This window comes from Oncorhynchus mykiss, chromosome 1 (genome assembly GCF_057628025.1).
Source record: "Oncorhynchus mykiss isolate SJ-2025 chromosome 1, ASM5762802v1, whole genome shotgun sequence".
Classification (NCBI taxonomy): Eukaryota; Metazoa; Chordata; class Actinopteri; order Salmoniformes; family Salmonidae; genus Oncorhynchus; species Oncorhynchus mykiss.
Window position 1 is genome coordinate 83,729,285 of NC_143022.1, and position 23,561 is coordinate 83,752,845.

A 23,561-nucleotide genomic window follows, 5' to 3' on the forward strand; every position below is an offset into this window, starting at 1 on the left:
TCTTTCCATCTCTCTCTCTCACTCTTTCCATCTCTCTCTCTCTCTATTTCAATCTCACTCTATGGGGCGTGTGGCAGTAATGTAGAGCCACCACTGTCACACAGCCCGGTGCAGTGATCTGATTTGGTGTGAGGGGAACAGTTCACAGTTCACAGCAGAGCAGTGCATTGTGGATTAGCGTCAGATCCAACGCCATTCGTTCCCCTCCGTCGCCCCACCATTCAAACCCAGTCACACTGGCGCAACAAGAGGAGGGTGGAGGTAAAGGGGCCAAATCAGGATCAAAGACTGTGGAGGAGGATATTGGAGATGCTTTTTCCATTACTCAGGGTGCTTTAGTATGGCTCGGTGACTAAGCATGTTTGTACTGTATTGGCTTGCCTTGACAATGTACCACATGAACAATTACATTCTTAATTTTACAGCAACAACCTGGATAAATAAATATGCTTTCAATATGTCTTATGCAGCTCAACATAGCCTACTACTGACTGACAGGGCTGAAAATGCTACAAAACTCTGGGTCCAAATCACGCCAGCTGATCAGCATGTAAGCCTCACCTACCATGAGAGGCTGCGGTTAACTGTGTCTAACGAGTGACTTGATGAACTCAATTAAAGGAGAGGTGAGTCTCAGGTGTAATTACTACTGCCTCAGTAACCTTGTTATCCATCCCCTTCCTCAGAGTGGTGGCTACCGCACCGTAACCCTGCAGAATACATCTGACTGACCCTGGCAGAATGTTCTGGGGAGGGATGGAGGAACGCTGTGTATTCTATATCAGTGTCGCTCTCAATCCTCCATAGGACATCCTGGGAGAGAGGTTTGGTTATGCCTCCTGTGTCTTTCTCTCTCTGCCTCTGTTGTGTAAAACTGTGTGTTCATTGTGTTTCTCTGTTGTGTAAAACTGTGTGTTCATTGTGTTTCTCTGTTGTGTAAAACTGTGTGTTCATTGTGTTTCTCTGTTGTGTAAAACTGTGTGTTCATTGTGTTTCTCTGTTGTGTAAAACTGTGTGTTCATTGTGTTTCGGTCGATACTTCTTCAACTTCTCTAGACATGTGGAGTTCAAACGTGCAGATTTGCCTTTTTGGGGAAAGCTATTCACACTCTTCTTTTTCTTCGGGAGGAAGAATGCAGAAGGCTTAATGGGAGCTGCCAGCTGTGGACCATCGCGAGGTTAGGTGGCTATGCTTTGATCATCTGGTTTCAGAGGAGAACAGAGAACATCTAAACAGATTGAGGAGAAGGAGGGCGTAGCTGGAGAGGGGTGTATGTAACAAGATCTCTTACCAGTCTCCAGATGACCTAGGGTGTGTGTCTGTGAATGTCCAGAACCACCCAGTCCACAGAATGCTCTCATTTGGTTCTGTATAGACTGAGCTATGTAATTCGTTTAGCTTTTTAAAATAGATATTCTCCATAAGAGTCAAACAGAGCCCACCCTGTCACCTCGAGTCAGACTGCATCCACTGATGCTTATCTGACTGCAGGGATGAGGCTCAGTGAAAACAATAGAATTCTATACTTCTTCAGGTGACACTCACAGTTAAGAGTCTTAACATCACCTGTTCCACATCCTGTTCCACATCATGTTCCATATCCTGTTCCATATCCTGGGCTAGCTGGATCATTTTGACATTTTGAATATTTAAGACTTGATAACATCTATATTATAAAAAATATTTAAAAAACATCTATGTTATATTCAATAAACAGCGTTTTTAATGATATTCATCCCATACAGGTACTCTCCCAAACTATAGAGGACAGAATATCATGACTTCACAGTGGAGAGCCGGTAGTGTTCTGTGACCTTTCAGAGAGGGTTCGCACACTTCACATGCACTGTAGCAGAGGGAGTGTTACAGAATTTCATTCTTAATAATGGCTATTGCTGCCGAGATGAGGTGAATTTGAGAGTACAGTAGCAATGCTATCACACTGTTATTGCCCTTGATGGCTACAGTTTTTTCAGTGTTTTATTTCCACAAGTTCTTCAGTGGATTGAGGCCTTAAAGGGGCAATCTGCAGTTGATACATCCATTTTTTGACTTATAAATGTATGAAATGTACCCATTGATTCTTGTAAATATAATGTATTAATGCCTCGTGAGCTTAGTTTAACTATCGTACCCCATCAGAACCCAAAATATAGCTTGTTTTACCTCAATGTTTGTAAAAAAATAAATATGTAAATGTAAACAAATACTGTATAGCCTCAAAACATGGTTTAAACTATAATTTTGATATCATGGATGGTCAGTCCTTGCATCCATAGCTCTGTATATGCATTTGATTACATTTCTCCAGCCCCATCCCTCAGCTTTTTAGCGAAACGGGACAGAAATAAAATGTGTCATTGTTTAAACTGCTGATTGCCCTTTTAAGCCAAAGTCAACCCTTCAAGACTGATAAGTCCAGTATGAACAAGCGTGTGGTGTGAGACTATTCCTATTCCTCATCTCCAGTCTAGCCAATTAACCATAGATATAAACATTTGCCATCCCTGTCTCTGTAATGTGCCTGCTGTAATTAGTCTACCGCTCTACCCACATATTTACAAATCTCACTTACATTTAAATGCATATTTACATTACACATGTCATCAACATTGTCTTCGTGTAATTAATGAGCCCACATAGTTGAAGTCTCACTAGCTCAGTACAGGCGATTCATACCAGAGTGTCATTGTGGCTCTTATAGATGCCAGATGTTCGCTTGTCTTTTTCTAGAGACCTGTCACTAGGAGAAGATAATTACAGCATTCATTAGCCACAAGCCCTCCAGACACTAGTTTAACACCACTACTTTAACACTCACAAACTTCAACTCAGAAGGGAGACACTCACAAGGCACTTAAAAGAAATAGAGAACAGACAACAAAAAAATAAGGGGAAAAAGAAGAGGCTTCTGACATGCAGCTCTGAGACCCTAGTCACATGCAGCTCTGAGACCCCAGTCACATGCAGCTCTGAGACCCCAGTCACATGCATCTCTGAGACCCCAGTCACATGCATCTCTGAGACCCCAGTCACATGCAGCTCTGAGACCCCAGTCACAAGCAGCTCTGAGACCCCAGTCACATGCATCTCTGAGACCCTAGTCACATGCAGCTCTGAGACCCCAGTCACATGCAGCTCTGAGACCCCAGTCACATGCAGCTCTGAGACCCCAGTCACATGCAGCTCTGAGACCCCAGTCACATGCAGCTCTGAGACCCCAGTCACAAGCAGCTCTGAGACCCCAGTCACATGCAGCTCTGAGACCCCAGTCACAAGCAGCTCTGAGACCCCAGTCACATGCAGCTCTGAGACCCTAGTCACATGCAGCTCTGAGACCCCAGTCACATGCAGCTCTGAGACCCCAGTCACATGCAGCTCTGAGACCCCAGTCACATGCAGCTCTGAGACCCTAGTCACATGCAGCTCTGAGACCCCAGTCACATGCAGCTCTGAGACCCTAGTCACATGCAGCTCTGAGACCCTAGTCACATGCAGCTCTGAGACCCCAGTCACATGCAGCTCTGAGACCCCAGTCACATGCAGCTCTGAGACCCCAGTCACATGCAGCTCTGAGACCCCAGTCACATGCAGCTCTGAGACCCCAGTCACATGCAGCTCTGAGACCCCAGTCACATGCAGCTCTGAGACCCTAGTCACATGCAGCTCTGAGACCCCAGTCACATGCAGCTCTGAGACCCTAGTCACATGCAGCTCTGAGACACCAGTCACATGCAGCTCTGAGACCCTAGTCACATGCAGATCTGAGACCCCAGTCACATGCAGCTCTGAGACCCTAGTCACATGCAGCTCTGAGACCCCAGTCACAAGCAGCTCTGAGACCCCAGTCACATGCAGCTCTGAGACCCCAGTCACATGCAGCTCTGAGACCCTAGTCACATGCAGCTCTGAGACCCCAGTCACATGCAGCTCTGAGACCCCAGTCACATGCAGCTCTGAGACCCTAGTCACATGCAGCTCTGAGACCCTAGTCACATGCAGCTCTGAGACCCCAGTCACATGCAGCTCTGAGACCCCAGTCACATGCAGCTCTGAGACCCTAGTCACATGCAGCTCTGAGACCCTAGTCACATGCAGCTCTGAGACCCCAGTCACATGCAGCTCTGAGACCCTAGTCACATGCAGCTCTGAGACCCCAGTCACATGCAGCTCTGAGACCCTAGTCACATGCAGCTCTGAGACCCCAGTCACATGCAGCTCTGAGACCCTAGTCACATGCAGCTCTGAGACCCTAGTCACATGCAGCTCTGAGACCCTAGTCACATGCAGCTCTGAGACCCTAGTCACATGCAGCTCTGAGACCCTAGTCACATGCAGCTCTGAGACCCCAGTCACATGCAGCTCTGAGACCCTAGTCACATGCAGCTCTGAGACCCCAGTCACATGCAGCTCTGAGACCCTAGTCACATGCAGCTCTGAGACCCCAGTCACATGCAGCTCTGAGACCCTAGTCACATGCAGCTCTGAGACCCCAGTCACATGCAGCTCTGAGACCCCAGTCACATGCAGCTCTGAGACCCCAGTCACATGCAGCTCTGAGACCCTAGTCACATGCAGCTCTGAGACCCCAGTCACATGCAGCTCTGAGACCCCAGTCACATGCAGCTCTGAGACCCCAGGTCAGGCTGTTGTCAGCACGGATCACTCACTCAGACAGAGAGACAGAGAGAAAGGAATACTGGGAGATGGTGGGGCCTGGGGTCTAGGGCCCCAGTGGAGGGCCCCACTGTCTGTCTGTCTGACTGCCTGACTGCTTGACTGTCTGCCTGCCTGAATGCCTGACTACCTGACTGCTTGTCTGTCTGTGTCTTAATGCCTTTCTATTGTGCGGTATGTATACAAGGTAAATCATATCAGACATGTTTGTGTTTGAGTAAACGTAGGTTACATTTCAGGAAAAACATTGTTTCACCCAACTCCAGTTCACTTTCTTTGGCAGAGTTTTGATTGCAAATATTTGAAGTAGTACTGTACTGAGTTCACATGAAGCGCTGCCAAATTCCTGGCTATAGGCCTCCCGGGTGGCGCAGTGGTCCAGGGCACTGCATCTCAGCACTAGCTGTGCCACCAGAGACTCTGGGTTCGCGCTCTGTCGCAGCCGGCCGCGCCTGGTAGGTCCATGCACAATTGGCCTAGGGTCGTGAGGGTTTGGCCGGTAGGGAAATCCTTGTCTCATCGCACACTAGTTACTCCTGTGGCGGGCCGGGCGCAGCGCACGCTAACCAAGGTCGCCAGGTGCATGGTGTTTCCTCCGACACATTGGTGCGGCTGGCTTCCGGGTTGGATGCACACTGTGTTAAGAAGCAGTGCGACTTGGTTTCGGAGGACGCATGGCTTTCGACCTTCGTCTCTCCCGAGCCCTTACTCGTAGCGATGAGACAAGATAGTAATTACTAACAATTGGATACCACAATTGGGGAGAAAAGGGGATAAAATAATACATTTTTAAAAAATTAACAAATCCTGGCTATAAAATGAAACCTTATCTCCATAATGCACGAAGATTGAGAGAGCTAATTGTGAACAAACATACTGCCAGCCTTAAATCTTGTTTTGGTTTTGTTTTCCTCTCAGGCAATCAGAGTTTCACATTAATTAGCAGCTGTGTTTGTCAGGGGGAAGTGGAGCTACTTCAGGGACTGCAGCTGTTTACCTCTCCACTCGTCTTAAAACACTGTCTCCTCGGTCTCCCTTCACATGAGTGGAGGCTAATGATGCTAACGGAGCTAGCTGTACTAACGGTGTTGGTGGGGCTCAGTTTAAAGAGGAGGCAGTGCAGTAATTACTGTTTGCTTGTTGGGCTCAGTCAGTCAGTCATCACCCATTATTTCTGATCGCTCCCTCCAGAGGCCTGCTGGGGATTCATGGACTGTGTCAGTAGACACACACACACACACACACACACACACACACACACACACACACACACATACACACACATACACACACACACACACACACACAAGAATGCACATACATTCACATGCACTCATAGACACAGACATATCTGGAAATGTGCATGTACATCCTGGCCCAGCTACTGCTGCTGGCCCCAATCCTGACTTTGATATCCTGGCTCTGATATCTGCTTCACTGATTTCTACTCTCGTAAAAGCCTGTGTTTTCTGCACGTTAACACTAGAAGCTTATTACCTAAAATTGATGAATTGAAAGTGTGGGTTCACAGCTCCAATCCAGATGTGTTGGTCATCACTGAGACGTGGTTAAGGAAGAGTGTTTTGAATACTGATGTTAACCTTTTCTGGTTATAACCTTTTTCGGCAAGACAGATCTTCCAAAGGTGGAGGAGTGGTAATCTTTACCAAGGCTCACCTTCAGTGCCCGGTTTTATCTCAGTCTCTTCATTCAAAGACTCAATCATGGACACTCTTACTGACAGTTGTGGCTGCTTTGGGTGATGTATTGTTGTCTTCACCTTCTTGCCCTTTCTGCTGTTGTCTGTGCCCAATAATGTTTGTACCATGTTTTGTGCTGCTACCATGTTGTGCTGCTGCCATGTTGTGTTGCTACCATGTTGTGTTGCTACCATGCTGTGTTGTCATGTGTTGCTACCTTGCTATGTTGTTGTCTTAGGTCTCTCTTTATGTAGTGTTGTGGTGTCTCTCTTTTTACATTTTTAATCTCAGCCCCCATCCCCACAGGAGGCCTTTTGCCTTTTGGTCGGCCGTCATTGTAAATAAAGATTTGTTCTTAGCTGACTTGCCTAGTTAAATGAAGTTTCAATAATAAAACATTCTGATAATAACTAAACACACACACACACACACACACACACACAAACACACACACACACACACACACACACACACACACACACACACACACACACACACACACACACACACACACACACACACACACACACACCAATGTAGCTAGGATGAGAACAGATTGTTTTTGCACTTTTTCTCAACTCAGGGGAGCATAACTCAAACATGCTGACTGTTATATTAGGAATTGATCCAGCAGCACTGAGCTGGTTCAGTGGTAGTTACAGACTCCGCGCTTGTAAAAGATAACGTTATAATATAATAACTAGTCCACAGAATATGTGGCCATTACTGTGGTCTGTTACAGCCCTCCCGCCTCCCCCTCCTACATTCGGCCCTCTATCCCTCATACTGCTGCCTAGTTAACAGACTATAACAGGACATGGCTGGGAAACCAGGGTCAATAATCACCACATAGCAGAGGAGGCTGGGAAGTGGGAAGAAACATTAGGTAACCTGGTGGGTTTAATCAGAAGGATAGAAGGGACATTAGAGGGTAACTTGGTGGGTTTAATCAGATGGACAGAAGGGACATTAGAGGGTAACTTGGTGGGTTAAATCAGATGGACAGAAGGGACATTATAGAGAGTAACCTGGTGGGTTTAATCAGATGGACAAAGAGGGACATTAGAGGGTAACCTGGTGGGTTTAATCAGAAGGACAGAAGGCACATTAGAGGGTAACCTGGTGGGTTTAATCAGAAGGACAGAAGGGACATTAGAGGGTAACCTGGTGGGTTTAATCAGATGGACAGAAGGGACATTCAAGGGTAACTTGGTGGGTTTAATCAGATGGACAGAAGGGACATTAGAGGGTAACCTGGTGGGTTTAATCAGATGGACAAAGAGGGACATTAGAGGGTAACCTGGTGGGTTTAATCAGATGGACAAAGATGGACATTAGAAGGTAACCTGGTGGGTTTAATCAGATGGACAAAGAGGGACATTAGAGGGTAACCTGGTGGGTTTAATCAGATGGACAAAGAGGGACATTAGAGGGTAACCTGGTGGGTTTAATCAGATGGAGAGAAGGGACATTAGAGGGTAACCTGGTGGGTTTAATCAGATGGACAGAAGGGACATTAGAGGGTAACTTGGTGGGTTTAATCAGAAGGACAGAAGGGACATTAGAGGGTAACCTGGTGGGTTTAATCAGATGGACAGAAGGGACATTAGAGGGTAACTTGGTGGGTTTCATCAGAAGGACAGAAGGGACATTAGAGGGTAACTTGGTGGGTTTAATCAGATGGACAGAAGGGACATTAGAGGGTAACTTGGTGGGTTTAATCAGAAGGACAGAAGGGACATTAGAGGGTAACCTGGTGGGTTTAATCAGATGGACAGAAGGGACATTAGAGGGTAACTTGGTGGGTTTACTCAGAAGGACAGAAGGGACATTAGAGGGTAACTTAGTGGGTTTAATCAGAAGGACAGAAGGGACATTAGAGGGTAACCTGGTGGGTTTAATCAGATGGACAGAAGGGACATTAGAGGGTAACTTGGTGGGTTTCATCAGAAGGACAGAAGGGACATTAGAGGGTAACTTGGTGGGTTTAATCAGATGGACAGAAGGGACATTAGAGGGTAACTTGGTGGGTTTAATCAGAAGGACAGAAGGGACATTAGAGGGTAACCTGGTGGGTTTAATCAGATGGACAGAAGGGACATTAGAGGGTAACTTGGTGGGTTTAATCAGAAGGACAGAAGGGACATTAGAGGGTAACTTAGTGGGTTTAATCAGAAGGACAGAAGGGACATTAGAGGGACCAATAGGCTTGATCATAAAACTCCCAGCAGTCACCAGCTTCTACGACGACGACACTAAAACACACAGGAAATACTTTAGCATCACTGTTAATGGCAGCGCTTTTGTGCTAACAGGTTGAATCATATTCCTCCTGTTGTAAAATAAAGTATTTTAAAGCTTCACTCCAGAGAAAGCAGAGATTAAATTTCTTCCATGGAATCGTATTTTCTCAGGGATCTGGCATCGTTAGACTGAACAAGACTTTGATCTTCTTTTATGACTTGTCAGGTTGTCGTGAATCTCGAGGATGGGGGGGGGGGGGGGGGGGGGGTTGATCTTCATCCTGTATTTATGTTTTATTAAACCTCACTCTTTGATCAGTGTATCGTAAATCTCTATCGGGTTGTATGGTAAACGTGGCGTTATTAATAGATAAACCGCGAGTGACATTACTAGGAACATTTCACATCCATAAATGACGGAGAAACAGTTAGGGGTGGACCAGTTATTAATGTTTCAGAGTTGAGATTGAAACTAAGAGGGTTTTTGTGAGGTACTAAGGACAAACTGAGTGGAGCAGACACACACACACACACACACACACACACACACACACACTTTTGGCCAGGAGTGGTGGGTGATAAAACAATCTAATATCTACCATTATCTCCACTGTTTCTTCTGTCATTCCTTGTGATGAATACGGGATAGAGATACTTGGTGGGAAGGATATCCTATAAATATCCTATCATCAGAATGCGACATTTTAGTCAAGCATATGTCCACTAATGCACTAGGGCTCTTCAGGACAGAGTTGGACGAGCATTGTCTTTGTAGGCGTGAATTGTTAAGGCCATTTGACACAGGAAGTTGAGCAAAGTGAGAATCGCAGTAAGCCAGGAGGGAGAGAGCGAGGGAGGAAAGGTGTGTGTGCACTGAGTCAAATAGAGACTTTGGAGGTGGAGGAGAACAGATTAGAACAGAAAAGCGAGGGAGAAAGTAACAGAGTAAAGGAGAAGAGGATAAAAGACAAGAGGAGAGGAGCAAAGTGAGCTCCAACCCCAGTGTGTTTAGTTGGTCAGCTCTCTCACACCTGTCCGGCCTCTCCTTCTCCATTGTGGCGTCTGCAGCTCTAGGGTGAAGTAGCTGTGTTTATCATACACCTCACGGTCAAGTATTTTAATGGCTATGGTCTTCCTGCAGGGACACAAGACAACAACGTAGGGGAGTTGGAACCATGTATGTTAAACACACACACATAAGCACAGGCACAAGGACACACACGCACAATCACAGTCACACACACTTGACCAGTCGTGGGAATGAGAGGTGGTGGTGACACGAGGTGGGCTGCCGCACGTTCACGTCTGCTGAGGGCACACTGAGTGGGAGAGGAGCCCGCTGCTTGGTGCGTGTAACTGGTAGTCCTACTCTGTCCTGTGGTTACATGAACTCTACACAGCAGCCTCCTCCTGGTGCCCCCTGCTGGTGTGAACATGCAGTGTAGCGCAGTGCAGCGGACGCCGGGCCCAGGGTCAGAGGTCAGGGTAGAGGGGTCTGACCCCCACGACCTGTACCCCTCAGGACTATCTCCCCCACCTTTACTGTCATTGGTCTCCATCAGGCGAGGCTCTCCCATCTCCAAGTAGAAGGTCTTGTTTTTCTCATACTCCTCGTCGTCAACGATTCTGACCTTGATCATTTTGCTGAAGGAGGAGAAGAAGAGAAGAAAAGGAAGAGACAGTGAGGAAACAACAGGTCGGAGTATAAAAGGAGGAAACGGAGAGAGAACAGAACAGAGGCAGGCAGCAGGCAGACAAACCACGCTGACATCTGAAAGACAACAGGTGGAGAGGAAGATGAGTAGAAAACGAAGATGATTTTGTATGTTTTGATCAATGAACGGAAAAATGTCACTAGAAGGAATAACATCACAGTAATGTATAGCGCCTAATTTCTCATCACACTTTATGATGATATTGTCTATTTAAATTCCTGCTACACACACACATCTGTTGAAGTGGGGCGTCAGGTACTGACTATTTCTAAGTAGATCTGAGTGTTTAGGTGAGGTGTCCTAGCTGTGGTCCAGCCCTGAGAGGGGTCTGACAGACAGACAGACTGATCCTAGAAGTGCTGAGCTGGACTCTGACTGACCCAATGCAGCATCACCCACGGCAACACAGTGGAATACTGTACTGCAGGCAAAACACCTCTCTTCACAAGAGGTCGCACTGTTAATCATTCCATAGTTATTCTAACACATCACCACCACACCACTCACTGATCTAAAAGCAAATACCATTTACCTGCAAAAACAGAGACCCAAACACCACAGTTACACCAACTGTTCGCTTGGTGCAAACGCCCCCCAAGTCACCCTGTCTTTTAAAGAGACTTTGCAGTGTATGTTTTGTTTACATCCAAAAAACATGCTGAAAGATTTAGTCATCTAACTCCCACTCACTGTAGTGTTGTCTGTATAGGCTGGGTGTGTACTGATTCGGTGTTGTTTACTGAGAAAACAGCCCTGTAGTGTTGTCTGTATAGGCTGGGTGTGTACTGACTCGGTGTTGTTTACTGAGAAAACAGCCCTGTAGTGTTGTCTGTATAGGCTGGGTGTGTACTGACTCGGTGTTGTTTACTGAGAAAACAGCCCTGTAGTGTTGTCTGTATAGGCTGGGTGTGTACTGACTGTAAGAATCTGTGTTGTTTACTGAGAAAACAGCCCTGTAGTGTTGTCTGTATAGGCTGGGTGTGTACTGACTGTAAGACTCTGTGTTGTTTACTGAGAAAACAGCCCTGACCCCCATAGCACTACATTCACCCGCTTTAAATGCAGCATACCTTAAAATGTACCTTAAAAAGTACTACTTATTATTCATTGGGTGTGTGGGAGTGTGTGATTCTGGGTGTTGCATATTAACGTTGAGGCTGAAATGCTGAAGGACAACCATTTGAATTTGTGTCTGTATTTCTTACTCCCCATCTGACCCCCTCCTCCCTCCCTCCCTTCTGACCCCCTCCTCCTTCCCCTCTGACCATCTCCTCCCTTTCCTCTGACCCCCTCCTCCCTCCCCTCTGACCCTCTCCTCCCCTCTGACCCTCTCCTCCCTTCCCTCTGATCCCCTCATCCCTCCCTTCTGACCCCCTCCTCCCTCCCTCTGACCTCCTCCTACCTCCCTCTGACCTCATCCTACCTCCCTCTGACCTCCTCCTACCTCCTCTCCAGCTACAATGGCGTAAAATCCCTCACTCTGTTTCCCTCTGCAAGGCCCTGAATTCTCCTGTTCCTCTAATAAACCTCTCCTTGCTGGACATTTTCCTCAACATCCAGACATCCAGATACTCCCTTCTGCTCTATAACCAATCAAACTAATCCAAAACATATCCTTAACACATCCTTAACACCTCCCAATAACCTCCCTCGCCCCATAACGATCCCAGCTCCATCCCATGGCATCTGTAACAACACTAAGTGACCCCCCTCTCCCCTCAAACATCGAAGTACTTCCTCTCCTTAACAATACCCACAGAAGACACCACTGCCAACTCTTGTAAAGGGAGACAACGGATTACATTTCACAATGAATCCAATGTGACAGAATCAAACTGTTGACCTCTTTCTTGATTAATCAAAGGCTTGAATAAGTCCCAGTGTTGGTTTTGGCAGCGGTCTTCGACAGAGTCAATAGGCTGTTATCAGGAAGGGCAGTAGCTATTGGTTACAGATTTGGACCAGGGCCTAATCTCTTGCTATTGGTCCAGGAGTGACCAGTGGTGATATACTGTAGAACTAATGACATGGACCCTGAGGCAGACAGGAACTATGTATACGATAAGCTGGTCCACAGAATCCACACAGTGAAATAATAATTCATGTTGACCCTGTGCCTTATAAACATCTTAAAATCTGTGAAATCACGCTGGCTGTGTGTATGTGCCCTCTGTTCATGTTGGGAAGGCTTTGAGAATCAGAGGCAAATCAAATCACAGATGTCCTTACAGTTTGATTGGTCCCTCACTGGGACTACAGTACAGTCAGCCTGGAATCACAGGCCCGGCAGGGGAGATCTTCAGAAAATGGCTCTTCCCTCACCCTCACAGTTTCACAGGCATTACAATCATTTCCCACTCCTCCACTCAGAGAGGAGTGATCATTGCTGTACATATCAGTAGTCAGGGTATAGAACCAGCTGTACGAAATGCCCCATGAGAGAGGCAGCATAGCATGTAGTGAAAGAGAGAGAGGCTGTGATTTAGTCTTTAAATTACAATGTCTTCACAGCTGTTAGTTTATGTGACCAATATAAACATTGTGGTCTCTCTGTCTCTCTCTCTCTCTCTCGTCTCTCTCTCTCTCTCTCTCTCTCTCTCTCTCTGTCTCTCTCTCTCTCTCTCTCTCTCTCTCTCTGTCTCTCTCTCTCTCTCTCTCTCTCTCTCTCTGCCTCTCTCTCTCTCTCTCTGCCCCTCTCTCTCTCTCTCTCTCTCTCTCTGTCTCTCTCTCCCTCTCTCTCTCTCTCTGTCTCTCTCTCTCTCTCTGTCTCTCTCTCTCCCTCTGTCTCTCTCTCTCTCTCTCTGTCTCTCTCTCTCTGTCTCTCTCTCTCTGTCTCTCTCTCTCTCTCTCTGTCTCTCTCTCTCTCTCTCTCTCTCTCTCTCTCCCTCTCTCTGTCTCTCTCTCTCTGTCTCTCTCTCTGTCTCTCTCTCTCTGCCTCTCTCCCTCTCTCTCTCTCTCTCTCTCTCTGTCTCTCTCTCTGCCCCTCTCTCTCTCTCTCTCTCTCTCTCTCTCTCTGCCATACTAACTACTGCCCTCTTTCCCACTTTCATTCACAGACACTGTATTTTCAGTGATCTAGTATGTTATTTGTCTGGCAGATCAACATTTATTGAATAGTGAAAATCCATCTGTTGTAGGGGTTGATTCTACGGCCAATCTGTCACTGGTGTCACTTGAGAGGAGAGGTGGAAAGTACATCGAGTCACAGCCTTAAAACTGTCATGATTCTCTCCTACGCAGCACACACCACCCAGCCACAGAGAAACCCAATCTGTGGATTAATAAGTAAGTGAAAGGCTTTTAACTCATTCCTTTCAATGACAAATTCATGCAGTCTACAGTACATCCCTGGGTTGTCACAGCAATGTGGTGTTTGGCCACCAAAACAGCTCTAGTGTAGATTGTTTCCAGATCTTGGCAAAATGGTTCTAGAGTGCCACAACTAGGTTAGGAGAGGATGGGATAGATCTGTGTGTGTGTAGCGCAAAGCTAACCCCTAGTCCCTCATGGCTGAGTGTGTTTAAGTTTGAGTGTGTGTGTCCCCACAAGAATAGTAAACAAACAAAAATTGGACCAAATTTTGGTCCCCACAAGGTCAAATTCTATTTCTAGGAGGTTTAGGGTTAAGGTTAGAATTGGGGTTAGAAATAGATTTAGGGTTAGGGTTAGGAGCTAGGGTTAGTTTTATGTATATAGACTCTTTTTTTCCTTTTTTTTGGGTTAGGGTGAGGTTTAGGGTTAGGGTTAGTGTTAGGGAAAAGTACGAGTTTGGGTTATGGTGAGGTTTAGGGTGAGGGTTATGGTTAGGAAAAAGTATGAGTTTGGGTTAGGGTGAGGGTCAGGGTTAAGGTTAGGGTTAGGGTTAGGGTTAGGGTTAGGGAAAAGTACGAGTTTGGGTTAGGGTGAGGTTTAGGGTTAGGGTTAGGGTTAGGGAAAAGTACGAGTTTGGGTTAGGGTGAGGTTTAGGGTTAGGGTTAGGGTTAGGGAAAAGTATGAGTTTGGGTTAGGGTGAGGTTTAGGGAAACTAGGATTTTTAAAATAATCCTCTCACACTATCCTTGGGAGTGGTTTTTGACGGTGGCCATTTCCTGTGTCAAATCGCACTCTAGAGGCCTCATGGTTGGAATGTTATGAATATTTTTCATAATTTCATAATTTATAAAAACATTGTTTAAAAAGAATATTTAAAAAATCCAGTGTTTCTATGTCAAACAGTTTTGTTATATTTCAGTCTTCTGTGATGCATGGAATACATTTCAACTCTATATCTGACATGGTACAGGTGTCTTATTTTTTAAAGTCCATAACCATGTGTCTGAGGTGGATACTTTAATTTCAAAGTAGATTTGTTTAAGACTACCAAGAACCACACTGTGTCTGAGGTGGATACTTTAATTTCAAAGTAGATTGGTTTAAGACTACCAAGAACCACACTGTGTCTGAGGTGGATACTTTAGTTTCAAATTAGATTTGTTTAAGACTACCAAGAACCACACTGTGTCTGAGGTGGATACTTTAATTTCAAAGTAGATTTGTTTAAGACTACCAAGAACCACACTGTGTCTGAGGTGGATACTTTAATTTCAAAGTAGATTGGTTTAAGACTACCAAGAACCACACTGTGTCTGAGGTGGATACTTTAATTTCAAAGTAGATTGGTTTAAGACTACCAAGAACCACACTGTGTCTGAGGTGGATACTTTAATTTCAAAGTAGATTGGTTTAAGACTACCAAGAACCACACTGTGTCTGAGGTGGATACTTTAATTTCAAAGTAGATTTGTTTAAGACTACCAAGAACCACACTGTGTCTGAGGTGGATACTTTAATTTCAAAGTAGATTGGTTTAAGACTACCAAGAACCACACTGTGTCTGAGGTGGATACTTTAATTTCAAAGTAGATTTGTTTAAGACTACCAAGAACCACACTGTGTCTGAGGTGGATACTTTAATTTCAAAGTAGATTTGTTTAAGACTACCAAGAACCACACTGTGTCTGAGCCTGATTTAACCAACTGCAGTAAAAGGTCACTCAATCTAAAGGCTTCTTCTTACAGAGTGTAAAAACCAGCAGCCTGTCAATATCATAGCGTCCGGTAGACACTGGTGTCTAAGGAATATGCCCTGTAAAGAGTGTGACTCGCAGCGACACGCACACACACCACACACATGCACGCACGCACGCACTCACGCACGCACACACACACACACACACACACACAGGGGTGCTTTTCAACTCAGCATTGGGCTAAAGGGACGCCAGCTGACATCTCCTCACATGCCTGATGGGAGAGATAGAAATAGACTCAGCAAAAACCAGCTAACGGAAGGAGAGGACTTCAAACTAGCTCACACAGACAGACATACCACACAGACAGACATACCACACAGACAGACATACCACACAGACAGACATACCACACAGACAGACATACCACACAAAGCTAGACTTACAGAGCCTCACTGCTTTACCTCAAACCACTGGTAGACTAGCCAAACGAAGTACCAACATTAACAGCCCCACAACACTTATAAAACAACCTATGATACAGGAGCTAACAGTACACTATGCTAATGAAACACTAATACCAATGATGCTACCACACACCAATCAAACTGTACAGTAAATCAGAGCTCTCGCCAAATAGAGAGAGCAGAAAGAGAGCAGAGAGAGCAATGAACAAGGAGAGAGAATGAAAGAGAGAAAGGGAGGGGGGGAGATAGAGAGAGCAGGGAAAGAGATAAAGAGAGACCAGAGAGAAAGAGTGGGAGAGAGAGCAGAGAGAAAGAGAGAGCAGAGAGAGCGAGAGGGGAAGAGAACAGAGCGAAAGAGAGAGCAGAAAGAGAGAGGGAGGGAGAGAGAGAGATAGAGAGAGAGAGAGAGAGGGAGAGAGAGAGCAGAGAGTGAGAGGGGGATAGAGGGGAAGAGAGAGAGAGAGAGAGGGAGAGAGAGAGGGGGGGAGAGGGAGAGAGAGAGAGAGAGAGAGGGAGAGAGAGAAATAGAGAGAGAGAGAGGCCCTGTGGCTTGTCCAGCTTGTTGCCATGGTGCTATGAGCGTTAGCAGGCAGCATGCAGGAGCTAGGAGTTTCCCCTGTCACACACAGGAAGCAATAAAACACACAACAGAGCGGGACGTATTTGGATCGGAAAATTCAGGTTAGAAGGGAACACATTTTTTAAGCTCGGAAAATGCAGTATGTCAGAATGGTGTTCCTCAGACTTTTCACCTAGTCTACACAGCGTTCCGTCACGTTGACGACACCAGGGCCTGGTACTGGTACTGTGTATTTACTGTGGTTTACAGAGACAATTTAATGTCTCAGTAATCAAACCAATCCTCGTCTAACGAAACCCACCAACAAGTAGCTTTGTTTTCATAAAGATTGGCCTTTGGGGCGGCAAATCCATTAAATGTTTGTGTTTGTGCAAGCAGATTGTGGGTGGGCGGATTTTAGATTCAGACAAAACAAAGGCGTGTTTGTGTGTGTGTGTGTGTGTGTGTGTGTGTGTGTGTGTGTGTGTGTGTGTGTGTGTGTGTGTGTGTGTGTGTGTGTGTGTGTGTGTGTGTGTGTTAGCGTGGGTGCAAAGTGTGAGTGTGAGTGTGGGGGTGGTCTGTTTTCATGTGCGGTTTCAAAAGACACATCTAGTCTAATAATCACTCTGTAGCATAACCATGGACAAAAACCACAGCTCTCTCAGGCACAGGCCGACAGAAACATTGCTAGTTTTTAACTGGCAATCGCAACAAGTTACCCCAATTGATAGCAATGTCTCCAGCTCTGTTTCCCCTTTAAGGCCGAAAAGACTTTGGCTTCTATTCGCTTTCTACTGACAAGCGTAGTGCCAGGATGTTGCTTTGAGAATTTGAGGATCATTCTACCTGGAAATAATGTAGGTTAGCATTTTTCATCATGAATCATGTCCTGGAGTCAGCTCTGCAGAGTGGTCACTAGCCACAAAGTCATCAAATTTAAACATAACCCTAACCTTAACCCAAACCTTAACCACACTGTTAACCCTAACCTTAAATTAAATCCCAAAAGAACATTTTTGTTTTCATAAATGTTTACAATATAGGCAATTTTGACTTTGCAGCTGGCCTATCTAAGGGGAAATCGCTCAGTTCTGCCTCCAGGAGAAGACTCATGACAATATTGTCAAACTGAGGAAATAACACTAAGAAAGAAACACTGCTGAAGAAGGCCAACCGTAATGGAACAGCAACATTATAATGTGCAGATCAATACGGAAAAGAAAGGCCTAAAAAGTCCCTGAAATCATTATGGCATATGACCATTAGAGAAAGCGATTAGACAGTGTGATAGATATAAATAGTCTTCTAATATTGAGGGAGACGTATTATCATGTGAAACCGACTGCATCTCTGTTTTTAGAAATTCTTCACTTATTCAGGAGGCTAAATGAGCATCCTTCATTTCTCAGAGCAGCTGGTCATTTCTCAGTGACTCCGGCGGTTTTATCTAAGGTCTGTTTTTAGACTGCTCATCCTTATAGATGGCTGCTTCCTATCTTGAGTACAATCTGCCTGTCTGCCTGTGTGTCTATATTTCTGTCTCTATGACTGTTTGAGTACATTAATGATGGAGTCTGTGTATGATCACTAACCAGTCTATTCACTTTTATGAACGTTCCTCTCTTTGGGAGGTAGTTTGTCCTCGGTCTCTGAACACGGCCCAGACTGTATATTTACAGAACATGTTGCGTCAGACCCAGCCTCATCCTGTGTCATGGAGAACCATTCTGCCAGTGAAAACTCCCATATCTGTCTGTCCTCAGGTTTATGACAAGGCCTAATCACTAGAATTTGTGTTTAAAGGTGACCAGAACCAAAATGATTCATCTCTCTCCCAACTCTCTCTCTTTTTGTCTCTGTCTCTGTCTCTCCTGCTCTCCTAATATGGAGTTGTATCCCGGAGACAGAGAGAGAGGATCCCAGGGAGTCCCCAGATCAAAGAGTTTACAACATCAGCTGTAACATGGCCAGCCAGGAGGTGAACAGGCCAGCCGGCAGAGCTGACTGTCCAAGACAGGTCAGCTCCCATGTAAGCCGCAGAACACACACAGGTTTCCAATCAGTGCTTAAAAGCCCCAGACACTGGCTGGGATTGGATCTGTGTATTTGTTTCATTAGACCACAGTATGAAGAGTCTTTGTGATTATGGTTTCATCACACAGAAAATCAGATTTCTAATCAAGTATCTTGCTCCGACAGTGAGGTTTAATACATTCCCGGGGTGCTTGTTTGAAGATCTGAATGTGTCTGCTTTATGCAGACTTACATTGGAAAAAGTCCTCGTCTAGTTGCGCAAGAAGAGTTCACTTGTTCAGATTTTAGTGCTAACAGTTCAACATTTCCCTGAGTGGAAAGCCTTGTTAGAGCAGGGGCTTGTGGGAAATGCTTGTGGCCTGCTGAATCCCTAATCAGAGCCTTACATAAACGTTTGCTGTCCCACTTTTACAACGCACATCTACTGCATCAATCCAGACTCTGTCCTCTTCTAAAAGTCAACCACATCGACCCCAGCCATCCCCACAGTGTCACCCCCTCCATACTCCTCCTCAACACCGGGGTGCGATAGTGTTAAACTGATCAACCACCAGCACATTTACTGTAGTCCAAGTCAATTACCTTGATCATCATCCTGAAAGCTTTTACAAGGACAGGACACATCTCCAGAGTTGAGATTGGCTCGGTCGGCCAATAGTAACTAAAGTTTTCCCTGCCTGGGAGTAGAGAAGGCAGCTGAATAGCTGGAGTGCATATGGGCTGGCTGGGACTGTCTGTATGGTGCTTGTATATTGTGCTAATGTTTCAGCTGATAGGATGACTGGGAGTCTAGTTATAACATGTAGACCTGGAAGAGGCCCAGGGGGCTCCATGTCTGTCTACTGCCCTGCTCTGACATGGTCAAGGTGACATCCCTACATAACCAACTCACAATACAACATAACACATCTCTACCAATGTAACACAACACATCTCTACCAATGTAACACAACACATCTCTACCAATGTAACACAACACAACATATCTCTACCAATGTAACACAACACATCTCTACCAATGCAACACAACACATATCCAGGTGCCAATACCAATGGGAGTCCTGTCGAGTCATGTCATGTCCTGTTTTTAGACAGATACTGTATTCCTGTCACTGTAGTCAAGGTAAACTATTATGAGTAAAGCCAACAGTGTTTTATGGACATAGTTAGGGGGAGAGGAGTTTTTTATTACCAGGAAAAATCAAACTTGGCCCGAGCCACGACCAACTGTGAGCCCTAAAGGGTAAAACAGAGCTCCAGGGGCCCAAATGTCTCTCTTTTTTTAATGAAAGGACAGCCAGTAAAACATGTCTGTTGATGTTGTCCCAGATCAGGTGAATTCTCTGACTGCGTAGCATTGGCACCCATTCTGGGCCTACCAATTAAACATGATCAGTTGGCATCGACCATCATTAGGCCAAGTAGGTCAGAGCAGAACAGAGCTCCCCAGACAACATGAGCCCTGGACAGAAGGAAGGACGGAGGGCGTTCTCGTATGGAACCTTACAGAAGACACCATGGTCACTCTGAGCAGACACGTAAATGAATCACAACATGGACACAGAAAGGGACTACTGGTTGTATCGATCCAACCAAGCCAATGAGCTGAGATGGTCTGCTGTGTAGGCCTGCTACATACATGTCCCAATAGAAGTGTTAGAGATGAGACTGCCATTGGTTCAATTACGGCTACAGTACCAGTGTAATACTTCTATAACATGTATATAAGCCAACCAGGACTGTTGGGGATTTCTCATCCACAGTCCCAAAGGAGTTTGTTAAATTGTCTCGGGCATACGGACGCCAATATGGCAACCTGGAAAACCCTCCCTAGAATCAGCTGTGCGCCTGCCTAGCATCCACACACACAGGCCAAAATAGAACAGTCCGGCGTTACGCGGCTTATTATCATTGAAACCAGCACAAATTTGTACCCGTCACCCTTAGGAATGACATGCTGTGTGTGTGTTTGACCGCAAGTGTGTGTATACACTGTGTGTGTCTGTGTGCATGTCAGACCTCTTGATCCCAACTGGCTGTGTAAAATCATTAGATGGCCTCGGCAGTGCCCAGAAATCCATTTGGAATCCTCAGATTAGTTCCCCCCGTAGCTACCCTATTTGTGTCCTCATCCAAATTCTCCAGGATGAATGTATACATGTCCTGCCCTGCCTCATCCCCACAACCCGTGACAGAGAAGGCCTCCAGGAAATAATGATCATGAGATGGGGAGACAAATGGTGCTAGACTTCACTTCTGCTCTACTCTGTGCTTTTTTCTCCAGAAAAGCCAATACTTGGCTAGTTACAATTCATTTAGCCCTAAGTCTCCCAAATGGGAATATGGATTCTCACACAGTAATGCCATGAGAAGAGAAAGAGATAACAAGAAAGAGAGAGAGATAACAAGAGAGAGCGAGGGAGAGAGAGAGAGAACAAGAGGGAGAGAGAGCGAGAGAGAGAACAAGTGAGAGAGAGAGAACAAGAGAGAACAAGAGAGAGAGAGAGAACAAGAGAGAGAGAGAGGGAGAGAGAGAGGGAGAGAGAGAGAGATAACGAGAGAGAGATTACGAGAGAGAGAGAGAACAAGAGAGGGAGAGAGAGCGAGAGAGGGAGAGAGCGAGAGAGAGAGCGAGAGCGAGAACGAGAAAGAAAGGGGAGAGAGAGAAAGAGAGGTGTGGAGAGTGAGAGGACGGGAACGTGGAAGTAGTTTTAACAGCAGGGTTTTGTAAGTCAACTAATTGATGTCTGTTTAGGATTCTGAGCAGCACTGGGCTTTTGTGCTGAACGGAGCACTTTTTCTGTTGGAGGGAAATGACAACTTTACTGGCTACTGGGTCAATGCCAGAGCTCTCCGACACATCAGAGGCAGCCGGGACTGCAGTGTCCAGTCGAAACCGCAGTTAGGGGAGGGAGGGAGGAGGGAAGAGGGGGTTAAATCATCAGGAGCAGGGCTCTGGTTAGTCCAATCAGTTAATACTTTGACCACAGTTTCATTCATTTGCTCCTATTATACTGTCTATTGTTTCCTGCATGAGTCATTGAATACTAGTCCACAAGAAGAGACTGCAATGTAACAGCCCCATATGACAGGAAATTACTTGTAATAAACTGGCCCTAGCTGACCTTTCTGCCTGTTTGTCCCACAGTAAGGTGAGGTCTGGACTGAGGTGCTGTCCAGTACAGAGGGATGTAAAGTCTAGAATGACTGGAGCTACAGGAGTGGCTGATACATGAAAGCAGTGGGATGGAGAGAACACCAATGGACAGACACTGGCTGATTGAATCAAAGAGAGAAAACAGAGCAAAGAGTGGAAAACAGTCAGCCATTATTCAACTTGTCTACACACATACACACACACACACACACACACTAGGCTCTCATTTCTTGTGACGCTAGCGTACAAGAACACACACATGCTTCCTCAGCCGCCACAAGCCAATATGGCCGGCCATGCTGGAAAAACGAGTACATATATATTATATTCTGGGTGTACGGAATGCATAGAGGCCATTGACAAGCAATCTTACTAGAGAAACAGAGAGAGCAGAGTGCTATCCAATCTTATGAGAGAAACAGAGAGAGCAGAGTGCTATCCAATCTTACTAGAGACACAGAGAGAGCAGAGTGCTATCCAATCTTATGAGAGAAACAGAGAGGGCAGAGCGCTATCCAATCTTACTAGAGAAACAGAGAGAGCAGAGTGCTATCCAATCTTATGAGAGAAACAGAGAGAGCAGAGTGCTATCCAATCTTATGAGAGAAACAGAGAGACCAGAGTGCTATCCAATATTACTAGAGAAACAGAGAGACCAGAGCAGAGTGCTATCCAATCTTACTAGAGAAACAGAGAGACCAGAGCAGAGTGCTATCCAATCTTAATAGAGAAACAGAGAGACCAGAGCAGAGTGCTATCCAATCTTACCAGAGAAACAGAGAGAGCAGAGCAGAGTGCTATCCAATCTTACTAGAGAAACAGAGAGAGCAGAGCAGAGTGATATCCAATCTTACTAGAGAAACAGAGAGAGCAGAGCAGAGTGATATCCAATCTTACTAGAGAAACAGAGAGACCAGAGCAGAGTGCTATCCAATCTTACTAGAGAAACAGAAAGAGCAGTGCAAAGTGCTATCCAATCTTATGATAGAAACAGAGAGACAAGAGCAGAGTGCTATCCAATCTTATGATAGAAACAGAGAGAGCAGAGCAGAGTGCTATCCAATCTTACTAGAGAAACAGAGACCAGAGCAGAGTGCTATCCAATCTTACTAGAGAAACAGAGAGAGCAGAGTGCTATCCAATCTTATGAGAGAAACAGAGAGAGCAGAGCAGAGTGCTATCCAATCTTATGATAGAAACAGAGAGACCAGAGGAGAGTGCTTTCCAATCTTACTAGAGAAACAGAGAGAGCAGAGTAGAGTGCTATCCAATCTTACTAGAGAAACAGAGAGAGCAGAGCAGAGTGATATCCAATGTTACTAGAGAAACAGAGAGACCAGAGCAGAGTGCTATCCAATCTTACTAGAGAAACAGAGAGAGAGCTGAGCAGAGTGCTATCCAATCTTATGATAGAAACAGAGAGACCAGAGCAGAGTGCTATCCAATCTTATGATAGAAACAGAGAGAGCAGAGCAGAGTGCTATCCAATCTTACTAGAGAAACAGAGAGAGCAGAGCAGAGTGCTATCCAATCTTACTAGAGGAACAGAGAGAGCAGAGTAGAGTGCTATCCAATCTTACTAGAGAAACATAGAGAGCAGAGCAGAGTGCTATCCAATGTTACTAGAGAACCAGAGAGAGCAGAGAAGAGTGCTATCCAATCTTACTAGAGAAACAGAGAGAGCAGAGTAGAGTGCTATCCAATCTTACTAGAGAAACAGAGAGACCAGAGCAGAGTGCTATCCAATCTTACTAGAGAAACAGAGAGAGCAGAGTAGAGTGCTATCCAATCTTACTAGAGAAACAGAGAGAGAGCAGAGCAGAGTGCTATCCAATCTTACTAGAGAAACAGAGAGAGCAGAGCAGAGTGCTATCCAATCTTATGATAGAAACAGAGAGAGCAGAGCAGAGTGCTATCCAATCGTATGATAGAAACAGAGAGACCAGAGCAGAGTGCTATCCAATCTTACTTGAGAAACAGAGAGACCAGAGCAGAGTGC

The 23,561-nt window shown here is 45.6% G+C and overlaps 1 protein-coding gene across 2 annotated transcripts in view; it reads right to left on the reverse strand.

The window, feature by feature from the left end:
- slc8a1b (solute carrier family 8 member 1b) overlaps positions 1-23,561 on the reverse strand; it is a 239,491-nt gene that overhangs the window by 53,417 nt on the left and 162,513 nt on the right. Inside the window, exon 3 of one of the 2 annotated variants that reach the window (XM_036986620.2) lies at positions 9,653-9,756. In XM_036986620.2, coding sequence (XP_036842515.2) covers positions 9,653-9,756 — 104 coding nt within the window. Of the gene's footprint in view, positions 1-9,652; positions 9,757-10,158; positions 10,266-23,561 lie in introns of both variants that reach the window. The other variant, XM_036986617.2, reaches the window with a different exon arrangement.